The sequence below is a fragment of the Rhamphochromis longiceps genome, linkage group LG3 (assembly GCF_057381845.1).
Source record: "Rhamphochromis longiceps isolate RC_006_pf linkage group LG3, R_longiceps_female_GT1.1, whole genome shotgun sequence".
NCBI lineage: Eukaryota > Metazoa > Chordata > Actinopteri > Cichliformes > Cichlidae > Rhamphochromis > Rhamphochromis longiceps.
Genome location: NC_140559.1, coordinates 10,486,505 through 10,510,273, shown reverse-complemented (window position 1 = coordinate 10,510,273; position 23,769 = coordinate 10,486,505). Strand labels below are relative to the sequence as shown.

The 23,769-nt window shown below is 43.7% G+C and overlaps 1 protein-coding gene across 1 annotated transcript; it reads left to right on the top strand.

Annotated features, from left to right (window-relative positions):
* Positions 1–21,448: 21,448 nt before the first annotated feature.
* Positions 21,449–23,769, top strand: LOC146672865 (lipocalin-like). Its single transcript, XM_085401628.1, has 6 exons — positions 21,449–21,634; positions 22,810–22,949; positions 23,041–23,114; positions 23,225–23,338; positions 23,412–23,513; positions 23,604–23,769. Exons 1-6 carry the CDS (start codon positions 21,539–21,541, stop codon positions 23,630–23,632), a joined length of 555 nt encoding a protein of 184 aa, XP_085257754.1. The 5' UTR covers positions 21,449–21,538; the 3' UTR covers positions 23,633–23,769.

Genomic DNA, 23,769 nt, shown 5'->3' with positions numbered 1-23,769 from the left:
AATAAAAGGTGAATCAAATGGACCATTACGGCAAGGCTGGGATGGTCAGTTTGGTAAAGTAAATCCGTTGGGCATCTTTCTTTGCCTTTAGACAACAATTCTGATGCAAAAGAGCCAAACGGGACAGGCCAAAAAAAAAAAAAAAAAGAACTGAAGAAGCTTCTGGGATGAGAGGTGAAACGTCTTCAAGCAACTTAAAGAAGTCCAGACACTTTTCTTTCCAAGCTCCTTAGACTACGATGACCTGGATGACTAAGAACCTTCACAGACACATGCTAACAAAGTTCTGCTTACTAGTTACTATTTGTGGACCAAGATGCGCCACTTTCAGATAACGTTCTGGTCTCTTTACAGTGTAAATGCATATTTACAATGACTCCACAGTTTTCAGTATTAGGAGTTTTGAATTCATTTGTTGTTTTCTCTGAAGTTGATGAGGAGCTCCTCCTGTGCTGATGTGTGCTTTGTGTCATGTAGGAGGTCGGGGAGCAGACCTGTGGAGCTGTGGAGGTGACGGCTGTCTGAGACGGAGCGTCTGCCTCTGCTGTGAGTCTCCTTCATGTTTCTCCACATGTATTATCTGTGTTTCCACTACTGGAGGGCGCTGTGGGTTATTGATGTGTGGGAACAGTAACCAATCACTGCAGTCTAAATGCTTCTCTTTGGTCATGTGACCATTTGATCTCTGATCAGTGGCTGTGTCCCAATTCAGGGTCTGCATGCTTGAAGTACGCGCACTACGCGTACTACGTACGGTGCGTACTATAAGTACGAGAAGTGCGGAAGTGAGAGGCTCGTGAAATGGGACGGTATACGCTTCGTCGCGCTGTTCAGGTTGCCTAGCAACCATGATACTAACCGCGAGACACGTTACATACAGCTTTGTGTGACAGAAATGAAGGAGAAAAATGTTTTGTTGGTCATTCATTTTTGTCATGACATCACTTTGATTAGTTGAGTATCTGAGGCTGAGACCACCGGACTGTAAACATGATTGTTGGGCTTCATGTCTGTGCTGAACAGTCATTTAAGATTAGTTAGTAAATAACAATTAATGTTGTTCATGAGACTAAAGTCATCTCACTGTGGTAATGTAAATATAGTATGGCCAATTTTATATGTATTGTCAGATTATTATGATATATATATATCTATATATATATATATAGATATAGATATATATATATAGATATATATATATCTATATATGTATATATAGATATATATATATAGATATATATATATCTATATATATATCTATATATATATATATAGATATATATATATAGATATATATATATCTATATATATATATATAGATATATATATATAGATATATATATATCTATATATGTATATATATATATAGATATATATATATATATACATATATAGATATATATATATCTATATATATATATATAGATGTATATATATACATATATAGATATATATATATCTATATATATATAGATATATATATATATATAAAAACACCCAGCACGCCCCTGCGGGCGGTTTATCCTTCAAGCTCGGGTCCTCTACCAGAGGCCTGGGAGCTTGAGGGTCCTGCGCAGTATCTTAGCTGTTCCCAGGACTGTGCTCTTCTGGACAGAGATCTCCGATGTTATTCCCGGGATCTGCTGGAGCCACTCGCCTAGCTTGGGAGTCACCGCACCTAGTGCTCCGATTACCACGGGGACCACCGTTACCTTCACCCTCCACATCCTCTCGAGCTCTTCTCTGAGCCCTTGGTATTTCTCCAGCTTCTCGTATTCCTTCTTCCTGATATTGCTGTCATTCGGAACCGCTACATCGATCACTACGGCCGTCTTCTTCTGTTTGTCTACCACCACTATGTCCGGTTGGTTAGCCACCACCATTTTGTCCGTCTGTATCTGGAAGTCCCACGGGATCTTAGCTCGGTCATTCTCCACCACCCTTGGGGGCATCTCCCATTTTGACCTCGGGACTTCCAGGTTATACTCGGCACAGATGTTCCTGTACACTGGGGATGACTGTGGTTCAGGGGGTTGGGAAGCGTATCTGTAATCGGAAGGTCGCCGGTTCAATCCCCGGGCTCTCTGTCCTGGTCGTTGTGTCCTTGGGCAAGACACTTTACCCTTCCGCCTACTGGTGTTGGCCAGAGCTTGTTCTTGTGCTGCCATGATTAGTGCCTCTGTGCTGTCTTTCAGTCCAGCTTTGTCCAGCCACTGGTAGGATTTCTGGATATCAGCCACCTCCTCTATCTGCCGGTGGTACATACCGTGCAGGGGCCTGTCCTTCCATGATGGTTCCTCATCTCCCTCCTCTTTCTTGGGTTTCTGCTGCCTGAGGTATTCACTGAGCACTCGGTCAGTTGGGGCCATCTTCCCAATGTATTCTTGGATGTTCGTTGTCTCATCCTGGACTGTGGTGCTGACACTCACCAGTCCCCAGCCCCCTTCCTTCCTTCTTGTAATCAATCCAGGCAGTGCACAGGTTGGTCAGTCTGGTCTTGCAGTCTCGGCTGACTGTTCTGTCTACCAGTAGCTGGTGTTTTGCGCCTCTGGTATTCTTGCCAATTCCTTTCTGTGTCCCGCTCATGTATTGACCCATGTGCCTGTTCATCTTAGCCGATATGATGCCTGACAGGAGCTTCCATGCGGTACTGAGGCAGGTTATTGGTCGGTAGTTGGAGGGGACCGGTCCCTTCTTAGGGTTCTTGGGGATCAGGACCGTTCGACCTTCGATTAGCCATTCCGGGTGTCTCTCGTTAACTAGCAGCTGGTTCATTTGTGCTGCCAGACGCTCGTGGAGTGCAGTCAGTTTCTTTAGCCAGTAGGCGTGAACCATGTCGGGCCCTGGTGCTGTCCAACTCTTCATACTGGAGACCCTTTCTTGGATATCTGCCACTGTGATGGTTAATGGACCCTGTTCAGGGAGGTCGCTGTGGTCTGCCCTCAGATCCACTAGCCACTGAGCATTGCCGTTATGGGTTGTGTCCTTCTCCCATATGCTCTTCCAGTATTGCTCCGTCTCCAGCCTTGGTGGTGCTGTTCTCTTATTGTTCCCTTGCCACTGAGAGTACACCTTTGCTGGTTCTGTGGAGAACAGCTGGTTTATTTTCCTGCCTTCTATCTCTCTGGTGTACCTCCTCAAGCGGCTGGCCAAGGCTGTGAGTCTTTGCTTGGCAGTTTCCAAGGCCTCAGGTATGGACAGCTTGCTGTATTTCTTAGGCACCTTATTTGTCGCACCTTTCTGCAACTCCGTTAGTTGGCTAACCTCCCTCCGTGCTACTTTGATCTTGTCCTCTAGCCTCCTTCTCCATGGAGGGTACTGCCCCTTGTGGCTGTTCAACTTGTAGCCAAGCATCTCACTGATCACTGCTGCCGTATTGTAGATCAGCTTGTTACTGTCGGTAATCGTGGTTGTAGGTATTGTCCGTAGTGCTGCATTAACATCATCTAGCAGACCTTCTGAGGGTACTTCACGTAATCTTGGTAACCGGCTGCGGGGGATCCAGGTTTCAAGCTTGGCCATGATCCTATTTTTCAGGTCAGTTCCTCTCGCACTCAACGATCCTTCTCCTATCGCACTTGGGGCTATGTACCCAATCTCGGGTGGGGGTGATGATATCTCCCCCCTGACCTGGCGTCCTGACTCCTCCTTGCCGTAGCATTTGTGTTGTACCTCGTCAATCTCTAGCTGTGAGAGCAGTCCCTTCTTTCGAATGTTGGAACACTGAGCTACTAGTTGTTTCGCCGTCATTGTGGATGTTGGGTATCGAAGAATCCATAGGTCCCTCATCCTATTCATGTAGCCCCTTCCGCCGGGGTTACTTGCGTAGTAGCATTCCAACAACGCCCTGTTTTCGTCTCTTGCCCACCAATGCCTTCTTGTTCCAGTAGCCCCCTATGCTAAGCAAGCCTACCGCAGACATGAGCGAGACAGATAAATATGAAGGCATGCCGGCTCGGACGTCGCCCGGATCAACAAGGTCCGCGTCAGGTGTTGAGGAACCAGGGCACCCTGACGAAAAGTGGGCTACTGGAACAAGAAGGCATCGGTGGGCAAGGGACGAAAACAGTGCGTTGTTTAATTTGTTTTTGATTGAAATTGAATATTACTTAAACTCTCTTAAATTAACTTCCAATAAAAAAGGTTTATCATTGATTGAAGTTCATTCAGAAATGTTTAAGGAATGAGCTGTCACAACTTTCAAGTACAAAGTTTTTATGAAGTCTTTCACATCCCCCCCCCCTTTTTTTTCTTTTTTTATCCTTTATTTATTTATCCTTCTTATTTCATTGCACTGTATATTGTTACCCTTATTTGCCTTGTATGTCTACTGTACAAACTGAACTGGAATGACTGACTGTTCGCTTTATAAGTTCAATAAAATTTGGGAAAAATACCTCTTCGGCCGCTCCCTTCTGCCGTATTTTGCGGCAAAATTATCCACATCCACCGCCGCGCTATGAATTGTGGGATATATGGGACCACGAAGCGTGCACCGGACCACGCTTGATATTTGGGGAAATCGACGGCGCATTTGGAGTATGCATTTGAAGTATACTTCGAATTGGGACAGCCGTCATTGCGTGGCGGTGACGTAACCGCACTTGAAATGCGTACTTCAAGCGTGCAGACCCTGAATTGGGACACAGCCAGTGTGTTCTTCAGTTTCAGGCCTGTTTCTGCTGACTGCTGTAGGTGAGCTGATGTTCCTACACCTGTCTGTCCTCATCATGACCTCTGAGTTGCAGGTGTGTGTGTGCTGCTGCTGTCTGCACTGACTGTTCCTGCAGGTGAGTAGATGGAAGGTGGAGTCATGTTCTTCCCGTCTCTGTTTCCTGGTTTGAACCCCAGTTGGTTCCCCTCGTGTCCATGTGGGTTCTCCCGGGTTCTCCAGCTTCCTCTCACAGTCCACAGACCTGCATGTGTGTAGAATAAAGGAGAGAGGCTCAGTGGTTGGAGTTCAACATCACCTCTTACACACAATGTTGCTGCAGATGTTTCACAATAAGACCACTAAAAGCACGCAGCGCTTTTACTTTGAAAGAGATGCAGGAAGTGTGGAGTCTGTGTCACCTGTGTAACTTATGAAGTAACTATGGTTACTGGTTACGAGTGGACATACTTCCTTTGTCGAGGAAACACACAGCAGGCTTTCTCTCTTAAGCAGGCTTTCTCTGTTAAGCTGATCTTTGTGCTTGAGGTTCTGAGTGAGTGCTCATGTTAAAGGGCTGTTTCATGTTTCTTTCATCACAATATGACTGACTGAGCGCTGCCTTCTCCTCCAATCAGAGATCTGAAAATGAACATTTATAGCAGCCATTTAAAAGCTGTAGCTGCAAACATAGAGAGCAGTTTGACAGCTGCTGCTGTTCAGAATGTGGCAGCTGCACGTTTGAGTTCACAAACTGAATTTAAACACTGAAGTGTGTTTTAGTTGTTACACAGTGTCACAGTCTAATGAAGGACAAGTCTCTGCTACATCACCCGTGTTCCTCTGTTAGAATTGGGTTAGGGGGTTCTGTGCTCAGAAGAGTGGAAAAGCGCTATATAAGAACCAGTCCATTTACCATTACCATTTACCATTGTGCCACACAAACTTGTAAACGAGCTGAATGACCTGGGACTAACCACCACACTCTGCTCATGGATCTTGGATTTCCTCACAAACAGGCCACAGAAGGTCAGGGTGGGCAGCCTTACATCATCTGCTATCACCATGAACACAGGAGTCCCGCAGGGCTGCGTTCTCAGTCCAGCTCTTTTCACTCTATTCAAACCCATCCACTCCTCTTCTAACACCACAGTGAAGTTTGCTGATGACACTACAATAGTGGGAAGGATATCAGACAACAGCGAGTCTCACTGCAGAGAGGACGTCCAACATCTAATCAGAGGGTGTGGAAACAACGAGCTGGTTCTGAACACTGCCGAAACAAAGGAGATGGTTGTAGACTACAGGAGAGCCAAGAAAACAACACGACCACCCCTCCACATACATGGTGAGGAAGTTGAGGATGAATGGCATTAAATTCCTGGGCCTACACATAACAAAAGATCTCACATGGACTATTAACACATCCCACTCAGTGAAGAAAGCACAGCAGAGACTTTTCTTCCTAAGGAAACTTAAAAAAGAAAATGTGCCGACCCAGCTCTTAGTAAACTATTACAGGAGCACAGCAGAAAGCATCCTCTGTCACTGCATCACAGTGTGGTGCTTCAGCTGCACTGCAGGTAGTGATGGCCCGCTTGAAGCTGACGCTCCGGAGCGTGTGTCGAAAAAAACAACACACTGGTTCAGAAGCACTGTGTCGAGGCTTGCTTCGTTTGGCAAAAGTCACGTGACCAGTGACGTCCGAAGCTTCATTACGCACGTAACTGCTTCGGTACCTGATTCAAACGGATATAAGGAAGTGAATCATCCACGGGATTCGTGGAGTGTGTTGATGGTGACAGAGAGCGAAGAGGTGATCATTCCACTGACAGATATGGAGCCAGCGAGGAAGAGAGGACGTTCTGGCGTGTGGGAATATTTTGAGTTGATTTTGCTCAATTCATTTTATCTGCCGAAGTGAAAAACCTGAAATGTCCAAAATCATGTTTTCATAATGGAAATATCATTACAGCATATGACTTTAGGAACACTTCCATGTGAATTAAAGCTAATGAAGACTACAACAATGTATTTGACACTATACGTACATTACATTGCTACAGTTTAGAAAATCATTTTGTTTATTGTTTTTAGGTGATAGTCTGCAGGACCCAGGAATACCTGCATATCTACCAGCTTGCAGTGTAGTTCCTGCACTCCACAGCCTCTTCTGTTCCATGCAAGTGGATTTTCTCCAGGGCAGGAGAAACTATTTCTAAGAAAAGAAACAGACTCAGCCAGCGCACAGTAACACTAATCCTCTTTTTAAATGTAAATAACAAAAGGGCTACCTGACATAGAGCATGTTTTTACTTTGCAAGTTCTTGATTAGGGGTGGGTTTTGATTATCGCCTTTCTGATTACAATCCATGCTAAATTGAATAAAGTGATATTGATTCATTAAAATCCCGTGTCGATTTGTAAATTAACGTTATTATGCCTGAAACGCCAGCATCTCAGGTTAAACCTCACAACATGTCGTCAAACACCATGCAGCTAAAACAGTAACTGGGAGCAGGTTTACGGATTCTGCATACAAACGTGAACACAGAGCGCGGACCCGACGCGTCAGAGTCAGATTTTGGTGCATCGTCGGGTCCGCGCTGTGTTTGCCTCTTTTTTCTTCGCTGGCTTCTGCAGCTGCAGGTTCATAACTCTCTGTTTACATCTCTAATTAAGTCTCACATGTGTCAGCTTTCTTTTAATAGATACGAAATTATGGATATATACTGTTAAATGATCAGAATTGTAATATTTCTGACTGAGGCAAAACTTTCCAGATTCCAATCAAATTGAATCGGATCCTGTATCGAATCAAAAATGATTCTACAAATCAGTAACGATGCAGCCGTACTCAGCTCCCTAAGCATTTTCCCTTTCCAGTTCACAATCAATCCCACCCCTAGGTCAAAAATATGTATAGGACAATTGGCCTCATCTAATATTTTGTATGAACCTGTCCAGCTGTCCAGTGATTAAACGACAAGTAGATGGAGGCAGGACTTCACAGCAGGGGCATACTCCATAATGTGCTGTGCGTTATCATATGTATATTGTATATGTTGCTCACTTATTGTATTTACCAACATAAAGGAGTTATGAGCAAAGAAAGGCCACCATAGTGCATGTTTAAATAGGGAAAGTTTATTGATCAAAATGTATTACGCAAATACGCATTACATTTTTTTCAGCCCCCCAATCGAGAAAACAAAACCAATTACATGTTCAAAGCAACGGAACGGTGGCCCAATATCAGAGAGAACTCCACTCTTGAGTGAGCAGTGATAATTGAGCAGTCCGTTTTATTTTGCAGATTCAAGCTGCTCTTCAAAATTTTCACCACCAGATGTCACCGGAGAGGACTGTGTTGAAAAGCTTCGAGTAATGAACCGTTTTTCAATACAAGCTTCGGAAAGCTTCATTTGGCCATCACTAACTGCAGGAAACCGTCGAACTCTGACCCGGACCGTCAAACTGCCCAGGAGATCATTGGAACCAAACTCCCGAATCGCCACATCAGGGGTGCCCAATCCCGGTCCTCGAGAGCTACCGTCCTGCAGCTTTTAGATGCATCCTTGTTCCCACACACCTGAATCAAATGAATGGCTTGTTATCAGGCCTTTGCCAAACATGATGACATGCTGAAGAGATCAAACCATTTGATTCAGCTGTGTTGGAGTAGGGATGCATCTAAAAGCTGCAGGACGGTAGCTCTCGAGGACCTGGATTGGGCACCCCTGCTCCACACGGTCTATGCTAGCTGTTTGCAGAAGCCAGCTAGCTGCATCATCAAGGGCCCAACCCATCCAGGTCACAGACTTTTTGTACCCCTCCCATCAGGGAAGAGATACAGGCCAATCAGAACCCACACAAACAGACTAAAGAGCAGCTTTTTCCCAGAGCTGCAGCCTGTGTCACCCCTCCCCCAACACACCATAGCTAACTCTCCCTCTCTCTCCTTTACCCCATGTCATTAGTGATGGGATTTCCGGCTCTTTTTAGGGAACCGGCTCTTTCGGCTCCGTACCAGCTTTAATTTACTTATTATTAACAATAATATAAAATTATGCACAAAAGGAATTACTAATGTAAAAAATGTGGTTTTATTTATATGTTTATATATAAATATATGCGGTGGCCCCCAGAGACAAAGCACGTACAAACTCCAAAACACATTTCTAGCGTTAACTGAACTTCCAAAACAGAGCTACCTAGATCACTTAAATTACACAGTTGAAAGCATATGTGTATTGTTTGTGTATTTATACATAGGCACTCATATATATTCAAATAATTTTTAAAAAATGTTCATTTACCTGCTACTACCACACACCAAATCCGGTCGTTGGTACTTCCTGGATTGTTTAGCCACTAGGTAAAAAAGCTCAACACTGCCCCCTAGCATCCTGGAGCACTTCTGTTGTGTTTTGTACGTGTTTTGGAGTTTGTACGTGCTTTGTCTGTGGGGGCCACCGTAAATATATTTTTATTTATTCACTCCACATAAAATGTAATAAATAAATCATATATTACAATAACCAACTATTCACAGTTCAGCTTTTAACTATTGAAATTTTCAGCCTTTTCCTTTTAAACAAATTTAAAGTGAAACAACACAAAACACTGCAATCTACAACACAATTAAATATAAATTGCAATATTTGAAGTTTACACAGCTACATTCTCACCTGTAAATATCTTAAAAGTTGATTTTGTGACCCAGGAAGAGTAATATTTAAAAGTTTTTAGCCGCAGTCCTCCACCATTGACGCGTCTGAGTTTTGGACAAAATGCATTCTGGGATATTTAGCATGCTCGATAAAAAAGGATTAGCGAGACCACATCCGGGAATTTTGAGCGTACTTGGCTTGATGGTTGAACTGGAGCAGTACTTGGTCTGTAAGTGATGATGTATCACGAGTCCACGAGAACACAAGTCCACATATTGAGAAACAGCCTCAGAGTCAGTTTGTGCCAGTATTCATTTGTTTTGGTTGTCAGTGATTTATCAACTAGTAAAAAGCTGCCGCACCAGACAAACCAGTGTTCCACGTTAACTGGTTTTTATTCATGTTTTTCACTCTCTGTGTTCCAGATGTTGGCTCTGCAGATTCCTCATTTTTATTGAACGTTTGTCTCTGTTTGTCAGTGTTTCTGATATTTGATTAAAGACCTTGGCAAAAAAAAGCTTTCCAGTTTGTGCCAGTGCAAATGCAGACACACATCATTATGTTCTTCAGACCACAATGATTTTAATTAACTCAGATTAACTGGTGATGGTCGCAGACAGTTGATGGGTATTCTGAAAAATAAATCATCTTAAATAATCAATCTCAGGTAATATCAAACGTCACCACTGTGTATTTGTAATGTTTTATTAAACCTGGGAATTTAATTCTGGGAATGAGAGTCATTTAGCAATTCACTACAGAGACCTCAAACAATAAATACACTTATCATTTTAGTCCAATGATTGTCTCAAAGAAACCTACTAGTGCACATCTCACACTGATCAATAAAGCATGTAGCATTAGATGAGTCAGATTGGATACAAGTTTAAGGAACCTGGATGAAATCATGTGTTTCTTGTAGGCTGACAGGTGAGCAGAGTGTATGCAGGTAAAATGAGGGTCTGTTGAGCTGATCGTTGGTGTCAGGAGGAAAATGTCAGCTTGTTATTAAGTTCTGGATTATGTTACAGAGACACAGGACCAGGCAGAATTTTAATGAAAGTCGTTTCTTGAAAGGGGGGATTTAGACACAGACATAGTGAAACACTGAGGACAAGACAGACCATGTAATATACTAGAACACACTCATAACTAAGAATACATAGAATAACCTAAACTAGACTGAAAGGCAACCTGTTAATAATACTAAAACTTAACATCCTTTAAATATACCTAAGAAATCACAAATACAACAATAAACTCTTAATGCTGGGTCACATGACCCAGGACGGTGACAAACATCTGGAGCCACATGTTGTATTTGGTACAGACTTGATGTCAGATGCATAAAACTGCTCTTCCTGACACAAACACTGAGGCACTGTCACTTCTCCTTAACATGAAAACATTATGAAGCTCTCTCTGAGTAGAGATGTCAGTGCTGATCAGTAATCAATAAATAACTGGTGTTTATTAATAGTAGTGTGCCATCTGTTAGAAAGAACAAACAAACATGTGGTGTGCATCTGAACATGTAGCATAGAGAGTATCGGGGAAAAGCATCTACACTGCTGCCTGATGCTTCTTTACTTGTTTGACAGCAGGGGAAGGATCTCCCAATGTTTCTGACAGCTGATGGAGTTTGTTGAAGCTCGTACCAACATGTGCTTTGGCTCCTTCGTCCACTCATCTTCTCATCTCCTCCAGTTTCTGGACCTTCTCTGTGTCCTTTCTGCTTCATCTTTTCAATCAGGAAGTCCAAGTGGACCATAGTGGACGCTGAATCCGCTTTCAGAGCGATCTGCTCCAGTCTGACAGCATGTTGGTAGGACTCGTCCAGGAACCGCGACTTCTCGGCTGTCAGCTGTTTCATTTCATTTTCAAGATTTTCTGAAAGACTCAATATTTTCTTAATACTAGGAGTCCCAGGCTTCTACCTTTCTACCTTTAAAACCCGGAGAGCAGCCAAATGGCTGGTAGGCTTTTAGCTAAGCTTTAAGGACAGAGAGGACAGAGAGGACAGATGGTTTGAAATAGGAGTGAAAGAAGCATCTATGTCCACTGTGAGCGGCCATCTTTGAACAGAGGCGGGGTTTACGACACCAACTCTCTGCCATCTATAATCCAGTTTTGAGTTCCCTTCCCAGACGCCTTAACGCCCACTCACATCCTGGGCCATCTGATCTCAGGAATTCGCATGACAAGGTGGGGCCAGGTTTCACAATGAACCCACCCAAAACTCTGGCTGATTGGGTCCCACACCCAGTTTCACACCTTGGCTCAGGTGATTAGAGGATCATCAGGGGGTCCTTTTGTCCCTCTGTGGGGGGTCACTCCCACTAGGTTTATATCTGGGACTCTCCACCATTTGACCTTAGAACTGAAGAAGCTTCTCGGATGAGAGGTGAAACGTCTTCAAGCAACTTAAAGAAGTCCAGACGCTTTTCTTTGCAAGCTCCTTTGACCAAAGACTGATAAGTTCGCTGCAATTTCCAGTGTGTGGGGATCATTTGTCACCAACTGCATCACGTGCTACAACCCTGGTCTACATATCACCGTTGATGAACAGCTTTTCCCATCAAAGACTCGGTGCTGTTTCCTCCAGAATATTGCAAGTAAACCTGACAAGTTTGGGATCAAGTTTTGGGTGGCTTGCGACTCTGCTGGCAGCCAGCTGTGCCAGAGTATTACATATATGAGAGTGGCTTCTGTCTCTCTGTCTGGTGAGAGGTCAGGAGCTAGTCGGGGTTGCAAAAGAGCAGTTTGTCGCAGAACTGCTGCTGATGTGTCAAGACGATAAGCGAGCATCCGGCAGTGACAGGAAGTACCTGCCGTGAAGACGAAGACAATGTTCTTTTTAAACTTTGTTAAAAGTCATTGTGGTTTTGATCTGACCTATGTATGAAATGGATCTGACGTTGAGGGGGTGTCATTAAATTTAAGCCCTGATGGTATAAAATATCTGTTTATGCTTTGATGAAGTCGGAGATCAGCCCTGTCTGCGAACGGAGCTGGTCTTCCCACGCGTGTATTCATTAAAATCAATTGTTTGACCAAGCGCGACCTCACACAGAACTATTTTACACCAGAACACAACCTGATCATTTCTACAGTTCACTAAGTTCAGCTTCACCTGAACGTCAGTGATGAAGCTGCTCTGACTCCATCACAGCTCACAGTTGTTGGAATGAGTCAAACAATGAAGAAGGTTCAGAAACAGCTGATGATTTTACAGAAACATGATGCAAACATGAGAATGGACACATGATTTTTTATTAACAGACACTGTTTATGTTTCACTGTGCATGACGTCATCAACACTGTGACACCAGGGGGCGCTCATCACCAGCCTGAGGAACTGTGATAATGGGGGGAGACGCAGTGTTGTGTGTACTACAGTCGGACAGAAGGAAAAACTTCTGAAAACATTTCAATCCTTCCCAAAAGTGTTTAAGTCAAATGTTAAAAACATATAAATACAATAAAACACAGGGTCTTACATAAAATTAGTGATGCAGTTGTGCACTGAGCACCTTTCCAATGTTCCTTCCTCAGATGAGTCCAGCTGCTGAACACATTAACATCTGTATGTAAATGTAGCCAAGAACCAACCTGAGCACTGCTGGGAAAATACAAAGGCAACCATCAAAGTGCTGTATTATCTTATTTATTCTGAATGTTGACTTAGATCCACACCACGATTTATGAAACTATAGAACTAAAATAACAACAATCGTCTGCTTCTTTAAAATTTCTTTCATTACATCAAACCAGTGAAAACTGAAAAAAACAAAGAGCTGTTAGCATGTTCAGACCAGCTTTGAGACAGAGACTGTAAAGTTCTGCACTTTAAATCCTGCCTGTGTTCCTGCAAATGATTCACACTGAAAGTATCTTAGTTTAGTATTGAGTGAGCCACAAAGCAGCCTGATAGCTTTAAAACAGGAAAAGTAAATGAAATTGCCAGTTTCAGTGTAATGCAGACTAAAGTCCAGCTGCAGATAAGGAATACCATTAAGTCAACAGTGTCTGAGTGAGTACTTCTCTGGTTAAAGTCCCTGTTTTCTTTCACCGTTTGTTTTTTAGATTTGGAGTCTGTGGTTGGTTAGATTTAAGATGAGTCATTGTTTTGCTGAGGCGAGGGTGGTTTAAGATGTGTGTAGAGTTTTATTCAACAAAGAAAGCACCATCCATTCGTCTCCAGTCGAACAGGGGAAAGGTCAAATTAAACCTTTGAAATTCCTTTCACAATAAATCCATAAATAAACAAAATCAAACACAGAAAAGTGTTTAAACCCACTTTTCCATAAAGCTGTCAATAGGAAATGTTCCAGTAAACATGTCTGTGTTTCTGCTGTTTTCCTTTCATGCGTCCACAGCTGACAGGTAACCCTATTGGAGTCGCCATAGTGACGGGTGGCGTCTCAGCTTCAGCGTGTTGATGGGCACAGCCATGGTTACCACAGCTGGAGTTGGTGTACGGCGAGCTGTGAGAGGACAGAGATGGAGAACGCACATTTAACTCTTTAACAGGAGATACGTTACGACTAACAGACGACTGCTGTCTACATGATGTCTTTGCAGCCCTTATGCTACATGTTACACAACTTTTCTTCATGCCAACAAGACTGAGGTGCCACATAGTCGACACATACAGCTGATTATGATGCATGTTTTACTATTGCTATGTTCACATCATCTGCTTGGCTTTATTACTGAAAGCCTGGAGATCCTCTGACGTGTGCATGGCTGATGTGAAGTATGATTAGTCCTACATGACATCAACAGCAGAGGCAATGAAAGCTTTGTTGTTAACAGGTTGTAGGTAAAGTCAAATGTCTACTTCTACACTTGTGTTGGGTAAAGTTCTTCTCACTGCAGCAGATTTATATCTGTGCTTTCACAGGGCGTGATGTGGAGCTCAGCGCTGAGGTGCAGGTCTCCTTGGAGACAGCATCCTGGCTGAAATATTATCATGCTTCCAAAACATTTCAGCTTTTATTTTGAAAGAAACAAGACTTGAAAATGAATCCCCTTCTTCCTCTTTGTCTTTGTTCTTCAGAGGAGTGTCACCTGGACAAACTCAGGGCTGTTCTAGAGCCTTTGTTATTATTTGACTCCATAGAAATAAAACTGAATCGAATCAAACAAAAACTCCCAAACAGCTAAAACACTTTGCTTTATTCTCTTTTTTAACAAATACGTTGAAGTCCATCCATAACAACACAGCTGAGATCTCCTTTGTAATCAAGTGTTTCCATCCTTTGTACAGATCTGCATACAAAACAATCATTTACGTCCCACAGAAGTCTAGTTACACGTAACTATACAAGAACTGGTGAATGACAGAAACATAAGATAAGATAAGATAACCTTTATTAGTCCCACACGTGGGAAATTTGTTTTGTCACAGCAGGAAGTGGACAGTGCAAAAGTTATGAGGCAAAAATTTGAATACAATAAGAATAAATACAGTACACAACTGTACAGAATAGAATAAAATACTATATACAGTAGAATAAAATAAAATAAATATACAATAAGATAAAAATAGAATACAAATACTATATACAACTGAGTAAAAATACAACGATGACAGAAAGGATTATTGCACTTAGTATTATTGCACATGTGTGGATGTGTGTGTTTGATCAGTTAAAGTCTTTGTTGTGGAGTCTGACAGCAGTGGGGAGGAAAGACCTGCGAAATCTCTCCGTCCCACACCGTGGGTGCCGCAGTCTCCCACTGAAGGAGCTGCTCAGTGCTGTCACAGTCTGCTGCATGGGGTGGGAGATGTTGTCCATCAGGGATGACAGCTTAGCCACCATTCTCCTGTCACTCACCACCTCCACTGGGTCCAGAGGGCATCCTAGAACAGAGCTGGCCCTTCGGATCACCCTGTTCAGTCTCTTCCTGTCCCCAGCAGAGATGCTGCCGCCCCAGCAGACCACGCCATAAAAGATAGCAGAAGCCACAACAGAGTCATAGAAGGTCTTCAGGAGTGGGCCCTCCACTCCAAACGACCTGAGTCTCCGCAGCAGGTACAGCCTGCTCTGCCCTTTCCTGTAGAGGGCGTCTGAGTAAGACACATGATCACAGGTGATAACAAAAAGAGAAAGAATTCATGTGTTAGTGATGTTTTTCAGCCCTGATGGCTCATGTTGGAGAAACAAGCTGAGGTACTGTCAGGCGTCATGTGGAGGCGAGGAAGAAGGAACCCAAACGCAGGACTCGCAGGTAGGTGCAGATTTATTATGAGGAGTGGATGAACAGAACAAAGGGAGAAAATGGCTGGCTGGCTGAACGCAGGCGGAAACGACAACAGAACATCACATGAACATCAATGACACAACCCCGATCGGATGGAACTGAGGACTTAAATACACGCTGGGTGATGAATGATTAGAAACCGGTGAGTACGCAGCTGAACTTAGTCTGACTAATGATACATGGAAATAACTGGAACACAATACGCAGGCGGTATGCTGACACGGAAAACATAGATGTGAAAATAAACTGAACATGACAAAACAGAAATCACTGGGTCAACGACCCAGGAACCCTGACAGGTACGTGGAAACAGAGAGAGAAACACACAACTGAACCATCTGTTTGCTGTTTCTGTACTGGTGGTGGTCAGAGGGCCCGGTGGCGCCTGTGTCCGGCAGCCTCGCCTCTGTCAGTGCGTCCCAGGGTGGCTGTGGCTACAACGTAGCTGCCATCACCAGTGTGTGAATGGGTGGATGACTGAATGTAGTGTGAAGCGCTTTGGGGTCCTATGGACTAGAAAAGCGCTATACAAATGCAGGCCATTTCTGCTTTCATCATTTCATCTCTGCTGCTGTGTCAGGCTGGGGTCTCTCAGTGATGTGGTTGAGGTGAAGTATGACGAGTATCCCTGATTCAATCCATCGAGACAAAGGGCAAAGAAAGCTGTTGTTAACAAACTCTATGGTGATGTGGCATTTAGCTCTGACTCTACGCTCTGCTGAATCCTTTGAACCTGCTGATCAGTAAAGCTCTACGTGCTGCAGCAGATTGACCTCATCTGTGTTCACAGGTGTGGACCTCAGCGCTGAGGTGCAGGAGAGTTTCATTCAGTTCTCCCTGCAAACAGCATCCAGCCTGGAAATACTGTCATCTTTCCCAGAAATTGTGCTCTTATCTCAGAGAAGAAGTCTGATGTAAATAATTTTTACATCAAAGGATTAAAGCTTCACGCCCCAAGGACCTCAACAGCTACAGGCCGGTGGCTCTGACATCCCACCTGATGAAGACCCTGGAGCGGCTGGTCCTCGCTCAGCTTCGGCGCCTAATAAGCTCATCACTGGACCCACTTCAGTTTGCCTACCAGCCTGGCATTGGAGCGGATGATGCCGTCATTCACCTCCTACATCGTTCCCTCGCTCACCTGGAGACCGCTGGAAGCACTGTGAGAATCATGTTCTTTGATTTCTCCAGTGCCTTCAACACCATTCTTCCCTCGGTTCTAAAGGACAAGCTGGTGAACTCTGGAGTGGACCATCACCTCACTACCTGGATCCTGGACTACCTCACCGACCGACCACAGTATGTGAGGACTCAGGGCTGTGTGTCGGACAGGGTCGTCTGCAGTACGGGGGCCCCACAGGGAACGGTTCTGGCTCCGTTCCTCTTCACCATCTACACTGCAGACTTCTCCCACAATTCCACCCAGTGCTTCCTGCAGAAGTTCTCTGATGACTCTGCAATAGTCGGCCTCATCACTGTTGGACAACATCTCCCAGCCCATGCAGCAGACTGTGACAGCACTGAGCAGCTCCTTCAGTGGGAGACTGCGGCACCCACGGTGTGGGACGGAGAGATTTCGCAGGTCTTTCCTCCCCACTGCTGTCAGACTCCACAACAAAGACTTTAACTGATCAAGCACATACATCCATACATATGCAATAATACTAAGTGCAATAATCTTTTCTGTCATCGTTGTATCGTTGTACAGCATTTGTATTCTATTTTTATCTTATTGTACATTTTATTCTATTTATTCTACTGTATATAGTATTTTATTTTATTCTATTCTGTACAGTTGTGTACAGTATTTTATTCTTAATGTATTCTAATTTTGCTATATAACTTTTGCACTGTCCACTTCCTGCTGTGACAAAACAAATTTCCCACATGTGGGACTAATAAAGGTCATCTTATCTTATCTTATCTTATCTTATCTTAACTGCAGTCAACAGTGATGTTCTGCACAGATCACTTTTCCATTTTGCTCTCTAGATGAGTCCCAGCTGCCTGACCTTGTGTCCAGGTGATCGTCTCACTGAGGAGCTTTTGTTCTGAAAATCTCACCTCCATGACCTGTTTCATTTTTACTGTCTCTGCTCTTTCTTTATTAACAATGCTCATAATATCACACAATTATATTCATCACCTGCATGTTTTTATCCAGCTGCTGTTAGAACCAAACAAATAAAAAGGATGAAAAGCCTAAAATCCTTTGATTTATTACATTTGAAACAAATATGAGAGCATCCCTAACAGCACAGCTGAGACCTTTGTTTTAATCAATCCTTTGTATCGACACACTTGTAAAGATACAAAACATAATAGAATAAATCAATATAAAATACAAGATGACCAAAAAAATGCAGCCATGTTGTGAGTTTGCATCTAAAAACATGCATGTTTCCCTTTGTACAGGCAGATTTACAGCAGACAAAGCAATACGCTGATCGACTTTGACCGCTGCAAAAACAAAACACCCACCAAGTCTGAAGTCGATCAGAGGAACTGTTGACAGACTGACAGACAAACATACAGTGGGGCAAAAAAGTATTTAGTCAGCCACCGATTGTGCAAGTTCCCCCACCTAAAATGATGACAGAGGTCAGTAATTTGCACCAGAGGTACACTTCAACTGTGAGAGACAGAATGTGAAAAAAAATCCATGAATCCACATGGTAGGATTTGTAAAGAATTTATTCGTAAATCAGGGTGGAAAATAAGTATTTGGTCAATAACAAAAATACAACTCAATACTTTGTAACATAACCTTTGTTGGCAATAACAGAGGTCAAACGTTTACTATAGGTCTTTACCAGGTTTGCACACACAGTAGCTGGTATTTTGGCCCATTCCTCCATGCAGATCTTCTCGAGAGCAGTGATGTTTTGGGGCTGTCGCCGAGCAACACGGACTTTCAACTCCCGCCACAGATTTTCTATGGGGTTGAGGTCTGGAGACTGGCTAGGCCACTCCAGGACTTTCAAATGCTTCTTACGGAGCCACTCCTTTGTTGCCCGGGCGGTGTGTTTTGGATCATTGTCATGTTGGAAGACCCAGCCTCGTTTCATCTTCAAAGTTCTCACTGATGGAAGGAGGTTTTGGCTCAAAATCTCACGATACATGGCCCCATTCATTCTGTCCTTAACACGGATCAGTCGACCTGTCCCCTTGGCAGAAAAACAGCCCCATAGCATGATGTTTCCACCCCCATGCTTCACAGTAGGTATGGTGTTCTTGGGATGCAACTCAGTATTCTTCTTCCTCCAAACACGACGAGTTGAGTTTATACCAAAAAGTTCTACTTTGGTTTCATCTGACCACATGACATTCTCCCAATCCTCTGCTGTATCATCCATGTGCTCTCTGGCAAACTTCAGACGGGCCTGGACATGCACTGGCTTCAGCAGCGGAACACGTCTGGCACTGCGGGATTTGATTCCCTGCCGTTGTAGTGTGTTACTGATGGTGACCTTTGTTTCTTTGGTCCCAGCTCTCTGCAGGTCATTCACCAGGTCCCCCCGTGTGGTTCTGGGATCTTTGCTCACCGTTCTCATGATCATTTTGACCCCACGGGATGAGATCTTGCGTGGAGCCCCAGATCGAGGGAGATTATCAGTGGTCTTGTATGTCTTCCATTTTCTGATGATTGCTCCCACAGTTGATTTTTTCACACCAAGCTGCTTGCCTATTGTAGATTCACTCTTCCCAGTCTGGTGCAGGTCTACAATACTTTTCCTGGTGTCCTTCGAAAGCTCTTTGGTCTCGGCCATGGCGGAGTTTGGAGTCTGACTGTTTGAGGCTGTGGACAGGTGTCTTTTATACAGATGATGAGTTCAAACAGGTGCCATTCATACAGGTAACGAGTGGGGGACAGAAAAGCTTCTTACAGAAGACGTTACAGGTCTGTGAGAGCCAGAGATTTTCCTTGTTTGAGGTGACCAAATACTTATTTTCCACCCTGATTTACCAATAAATTCTTTACAAATCCTACCATGTGGATTCATGGATTTTTTTTTCACATTCTGTCTCTCACAGTTGAAGTGTACCTCTGGTGCAAATTACTGACCTCTGTCATCATTTTAAGTGGGGGAACTTGCACAATCGGTGGCTGACTAAATACTTTTTTGCCCCACTGTACAGATGCTTGATTCATTAGTGCGATTAAATGTTCTTCTTTAGCAGCATCACTTCATGTGTTTGTGTTCCAGGAATAAAGGTCTGTTTAAACTGGACGTCTCCTCAGCATCACTCGTGCTGTCATGGTTTCAAAGCTGTGCAGAAAGAATCTGAGGGATGATACAGAGGTGACCAAAGTTACAAACATCCAGCTGTGCTGGAAATGTTTGCAGAGCTCCAAACTCTTTGGCTTTCTGCAGAGCAAGTATGGAAGAAGCACCTGAGCTAACTTCATTTTAGACGATATGAGGAAAAATGCTGCTTCCCAAAGTTTCCTACAAGTATCCAGTTTATATTTAGAGAAGCGAAGGCTCTTTATCCTGACAACTACTCCCTGGTGGATCCCTGTCCTGTGACAGCAGCAAAGACTGTGTATCAGTATCATCAAAGCCACTTCAATAACCAGTGTTTAAAGCTCTCTAGCAGATGGACTTCAGTGCCAGCAGCCTCTGTCTGCTGTGTACAGAAGTGTCACGGCTGCCGAGGCGAGCCGTGTGGAGTTAGAAGAAGGACCCAAGATGCAGGCAGTGGATGAGATGTCGGTGAGTTTATTTACACAGTGGTGAGAAGGCAAAACAGGCAAGAGGGAAGACAAAACTAAAGACCTGAACTGGGAAAGCTAAATGACAAACCTGAGATGAAACAAAAAGGGATGAGAAGCAGAGAGACGAGCAGGACATAGAGTAACACAGACGAACCGGCAACAGGCAGGAGAACACACAGGGCTTAAATACACACACCAGTAATCGGGGAGGAGAGACAGGAGGGCAACACGGCTGGGAGAACTCAGAGCTGACGGGACAGGGGAAACGTAACCTGAACACACTCACATCAGACATGAACCTTCAGAATAAAACAGGAAACTAACAGACACAGAGAACCAGACAGGACACTGAACTTGACAGGCAGACTCATGAGCAGACACAATAACACCATGGACAGACAGAGGGAACACAGAGAAGTGGGAGCAGGCAGGCAAAGAACAGAAACCTAACAAATGGCAAAATCACAACAGAATACACACTCGGAATGAACAAAAGCACAAAGAAACACAAAACACTGAGTCCTCAGACGCAGGACCATGACAAGAAGGTTCTCTGATGAAGCACACAGCAGATGCTGCACTACAACAGCAGCAGCAGCTCAGCTTCAGTTTGGTTCGACGCCCTTTTTGACCTGTGAAACAGCAGAAAATGAAACATTTCAACACCCGTTTGTTAGCGTAAGCTATTCTGCTGTTTTTCATCATTTCACAGGTGAAATAAAAGTACATTTACTTCCTGTAGGAGTGATCGTGTCCAGCCTGGCTGAGACCATGTATTACTGATGAGGAAAGCCAACTTTGAGATTCCTAATCAGTGAGCTTTGGAAAAAACTGTGTTTAAATTTAGCTTTTCACTCTGAGGATGCTCCATCCTGCACAGATAATAAACCTCTGACATGAAGGGCTGTCAAGTAGTTTTAGACAAATGGGGTAAAAGAGACGTTAAAAGCTTAAAGAGAAACTACATTTTCTGAGAACTGTCTGACGTTCACCTCTCACACAGCGGATACGATTCTGCCCCCGCAGGAATAATCTTTGTGGTTATGAAACTGTCCATGTGTTTGCAGAAAATGTCACATGTTCAAAGCCATCCCAGCACCTGGGGTTTGTATAAGTGCAGCTGCTGGTGGGGAGATAGTCTCACTCTTCTATATAAAGAGTCAGCAGGCAGCAGATCTTCATCTGTGATCTCCTCCATCATCACGTCTTCACTCTTCAGCAGCTATGGCTTCACTTCGCGCCCTTCTGGGAGTGGTGCTGTGCTCCCTCATGGTTTCTGCTTCTGAAATCCTGCCTCAGGCGGACTTTGATGTACAGGGGGTAAGAGTCATCCATAATATTTTTTATTTTACTGCCCATCTATTTTCATACAAATGTCTCCGTCTTATGGAAAAGGGGTGGAGCTTATCCAACGAGGACAGGCAGGGCCCCCCCAGACAGTTTAGCAGTCTATACAGGAGGCTGACCTTTGCAACATGTACTTCTATAATGACTTCACCATTTAGGTTATTTGGTTATGTTTCACCCTGGATTTTGCCTGATAATATTTATTTTGTCCACTGATTTAAAAACAACAAACTATATGAATATAAAACAGAGTGAACAACAAAACATCAGCTTTGGAAACTTTGATGTAAAATTCTGCAATTGTTTTCTCAGATATAGCATAAATCAAACTAACATACATCAGTGTGTTATTAATGTGCACACACACACACACACACACATGCACACACACATGCACACACACATGCACACACACATGCACACACACACACACGCACACACACATGCACACACACATGCACACACACACACACGCACACACACACACACACACATGCACACACGCACACACATGCACACACACACACACACACATGCACACACACATGCACACACACACACACACACACGCACACACACACACACACACATGCACACACACATGCACACACACATGCACACACACACACACGCACACACACATGCACACACATGCACACACACACACACACATGCACACACATGCACACACACACACACACACACATGCACACACATGCACACACATGCACACACACACACACACACACACACATGCACACACACACACATGCACAAAGTGTTACAATAAGCAGCTCTTATGCTTCTGTATCATTCTCAGTGCTTTCCATTTGTGTGTCCAAATCAAATCAAATCAAATCACTTTTATTGTCACATCACATGTGCAGGCACACTGGCACAGCACATGCGAGTGAAATTCTTGTGTGCGAGCTTCACAAGCAACAGAGATGTGCAAACACAACAACACAAACGAGCAAAATACAAGAATGGCCAACCTGAAACTAATAAATATATGTACAATATATAATAGTGTATGCATTTCTGGATGTGTATACTAAATGTTTTCCTACGTGTGTGTGTGTGTGTGTGTGTGTGTGTGTGTGTGTGTGTGTGTGTGTGTGTGTGTGTGTATACACATTTTTACACAGGTTGCAGGTAAGTGGTACTTGACTGGAGTTTGCTCTAATTTCAAATGGCTTGTCTGTCGCAAAGCCAACATGAAGTCCGGCACCGTCATGGTTGAGCCAACTGAAGATGGGGGTTTGAAGGTGGTGTCCTCACATCTTCTGTGAGTGCGAGTGGACAGACAAAGCAAACACCATTTGGACAGCATTAAAATATTTACACTGATGATTAATGTTGTGTCTTTGCACCCGTAGCGATTCATGTTGGAAAATAGAGACTTTAGCCACCAAGACTGACGTGCCTGGAAAATTCACATTCAGCATTCCCTGTGAGTACGCCCACAAAGACAGGAAACAGTTTAACCACCACGGTTAATCCTCCATCATCATCATCCAGTATTTTTCACATCTTTTCTTCTGCTGTTTCCCTTGTTGTCAGTCACGGGGTTTGTGACTGAAATGCGTGTGGTCGACGTGAAGCCTGACGAGTACGGCCTGAATCATTACATCAACACCGGACGGAATGAAACCTTTGTTGAAAGCAGATTATACGGTAACGTTGCATTTAGCTGTGTTCAGTAAACTGTGAAGTTACTGCAGCAGATTTACATCACGTGGCTTCACAGGACGTAGTCTGGACCTCAGCGCTGAGGTGAAGGAGAAGTTCAACCAGCTCTGCTTGCAGACCGGCATCCTTCCTGAAAATATTGTTCATCTTCCTAAAACCGGTACTTGTACATTGGTGCTGAAGTTCTACATAAAAACAGCCTGAAATATAAATTGATGTTACCTCACACTTTCCATGTTTCCTTCTACAGAGGAGTGTCCGCTTGAGTGTTTTGTCTGATCTGTTGTTGATCGTCTCACCGACACTGCATAAAGATCTGACACCATCTGTTATGGAAATGTGACTGAGCAACATCTGTAGCAGTTTTTAACAATAAAAATGCAAAAATCTAGAATGTTTTTCTTCATTATTCATCC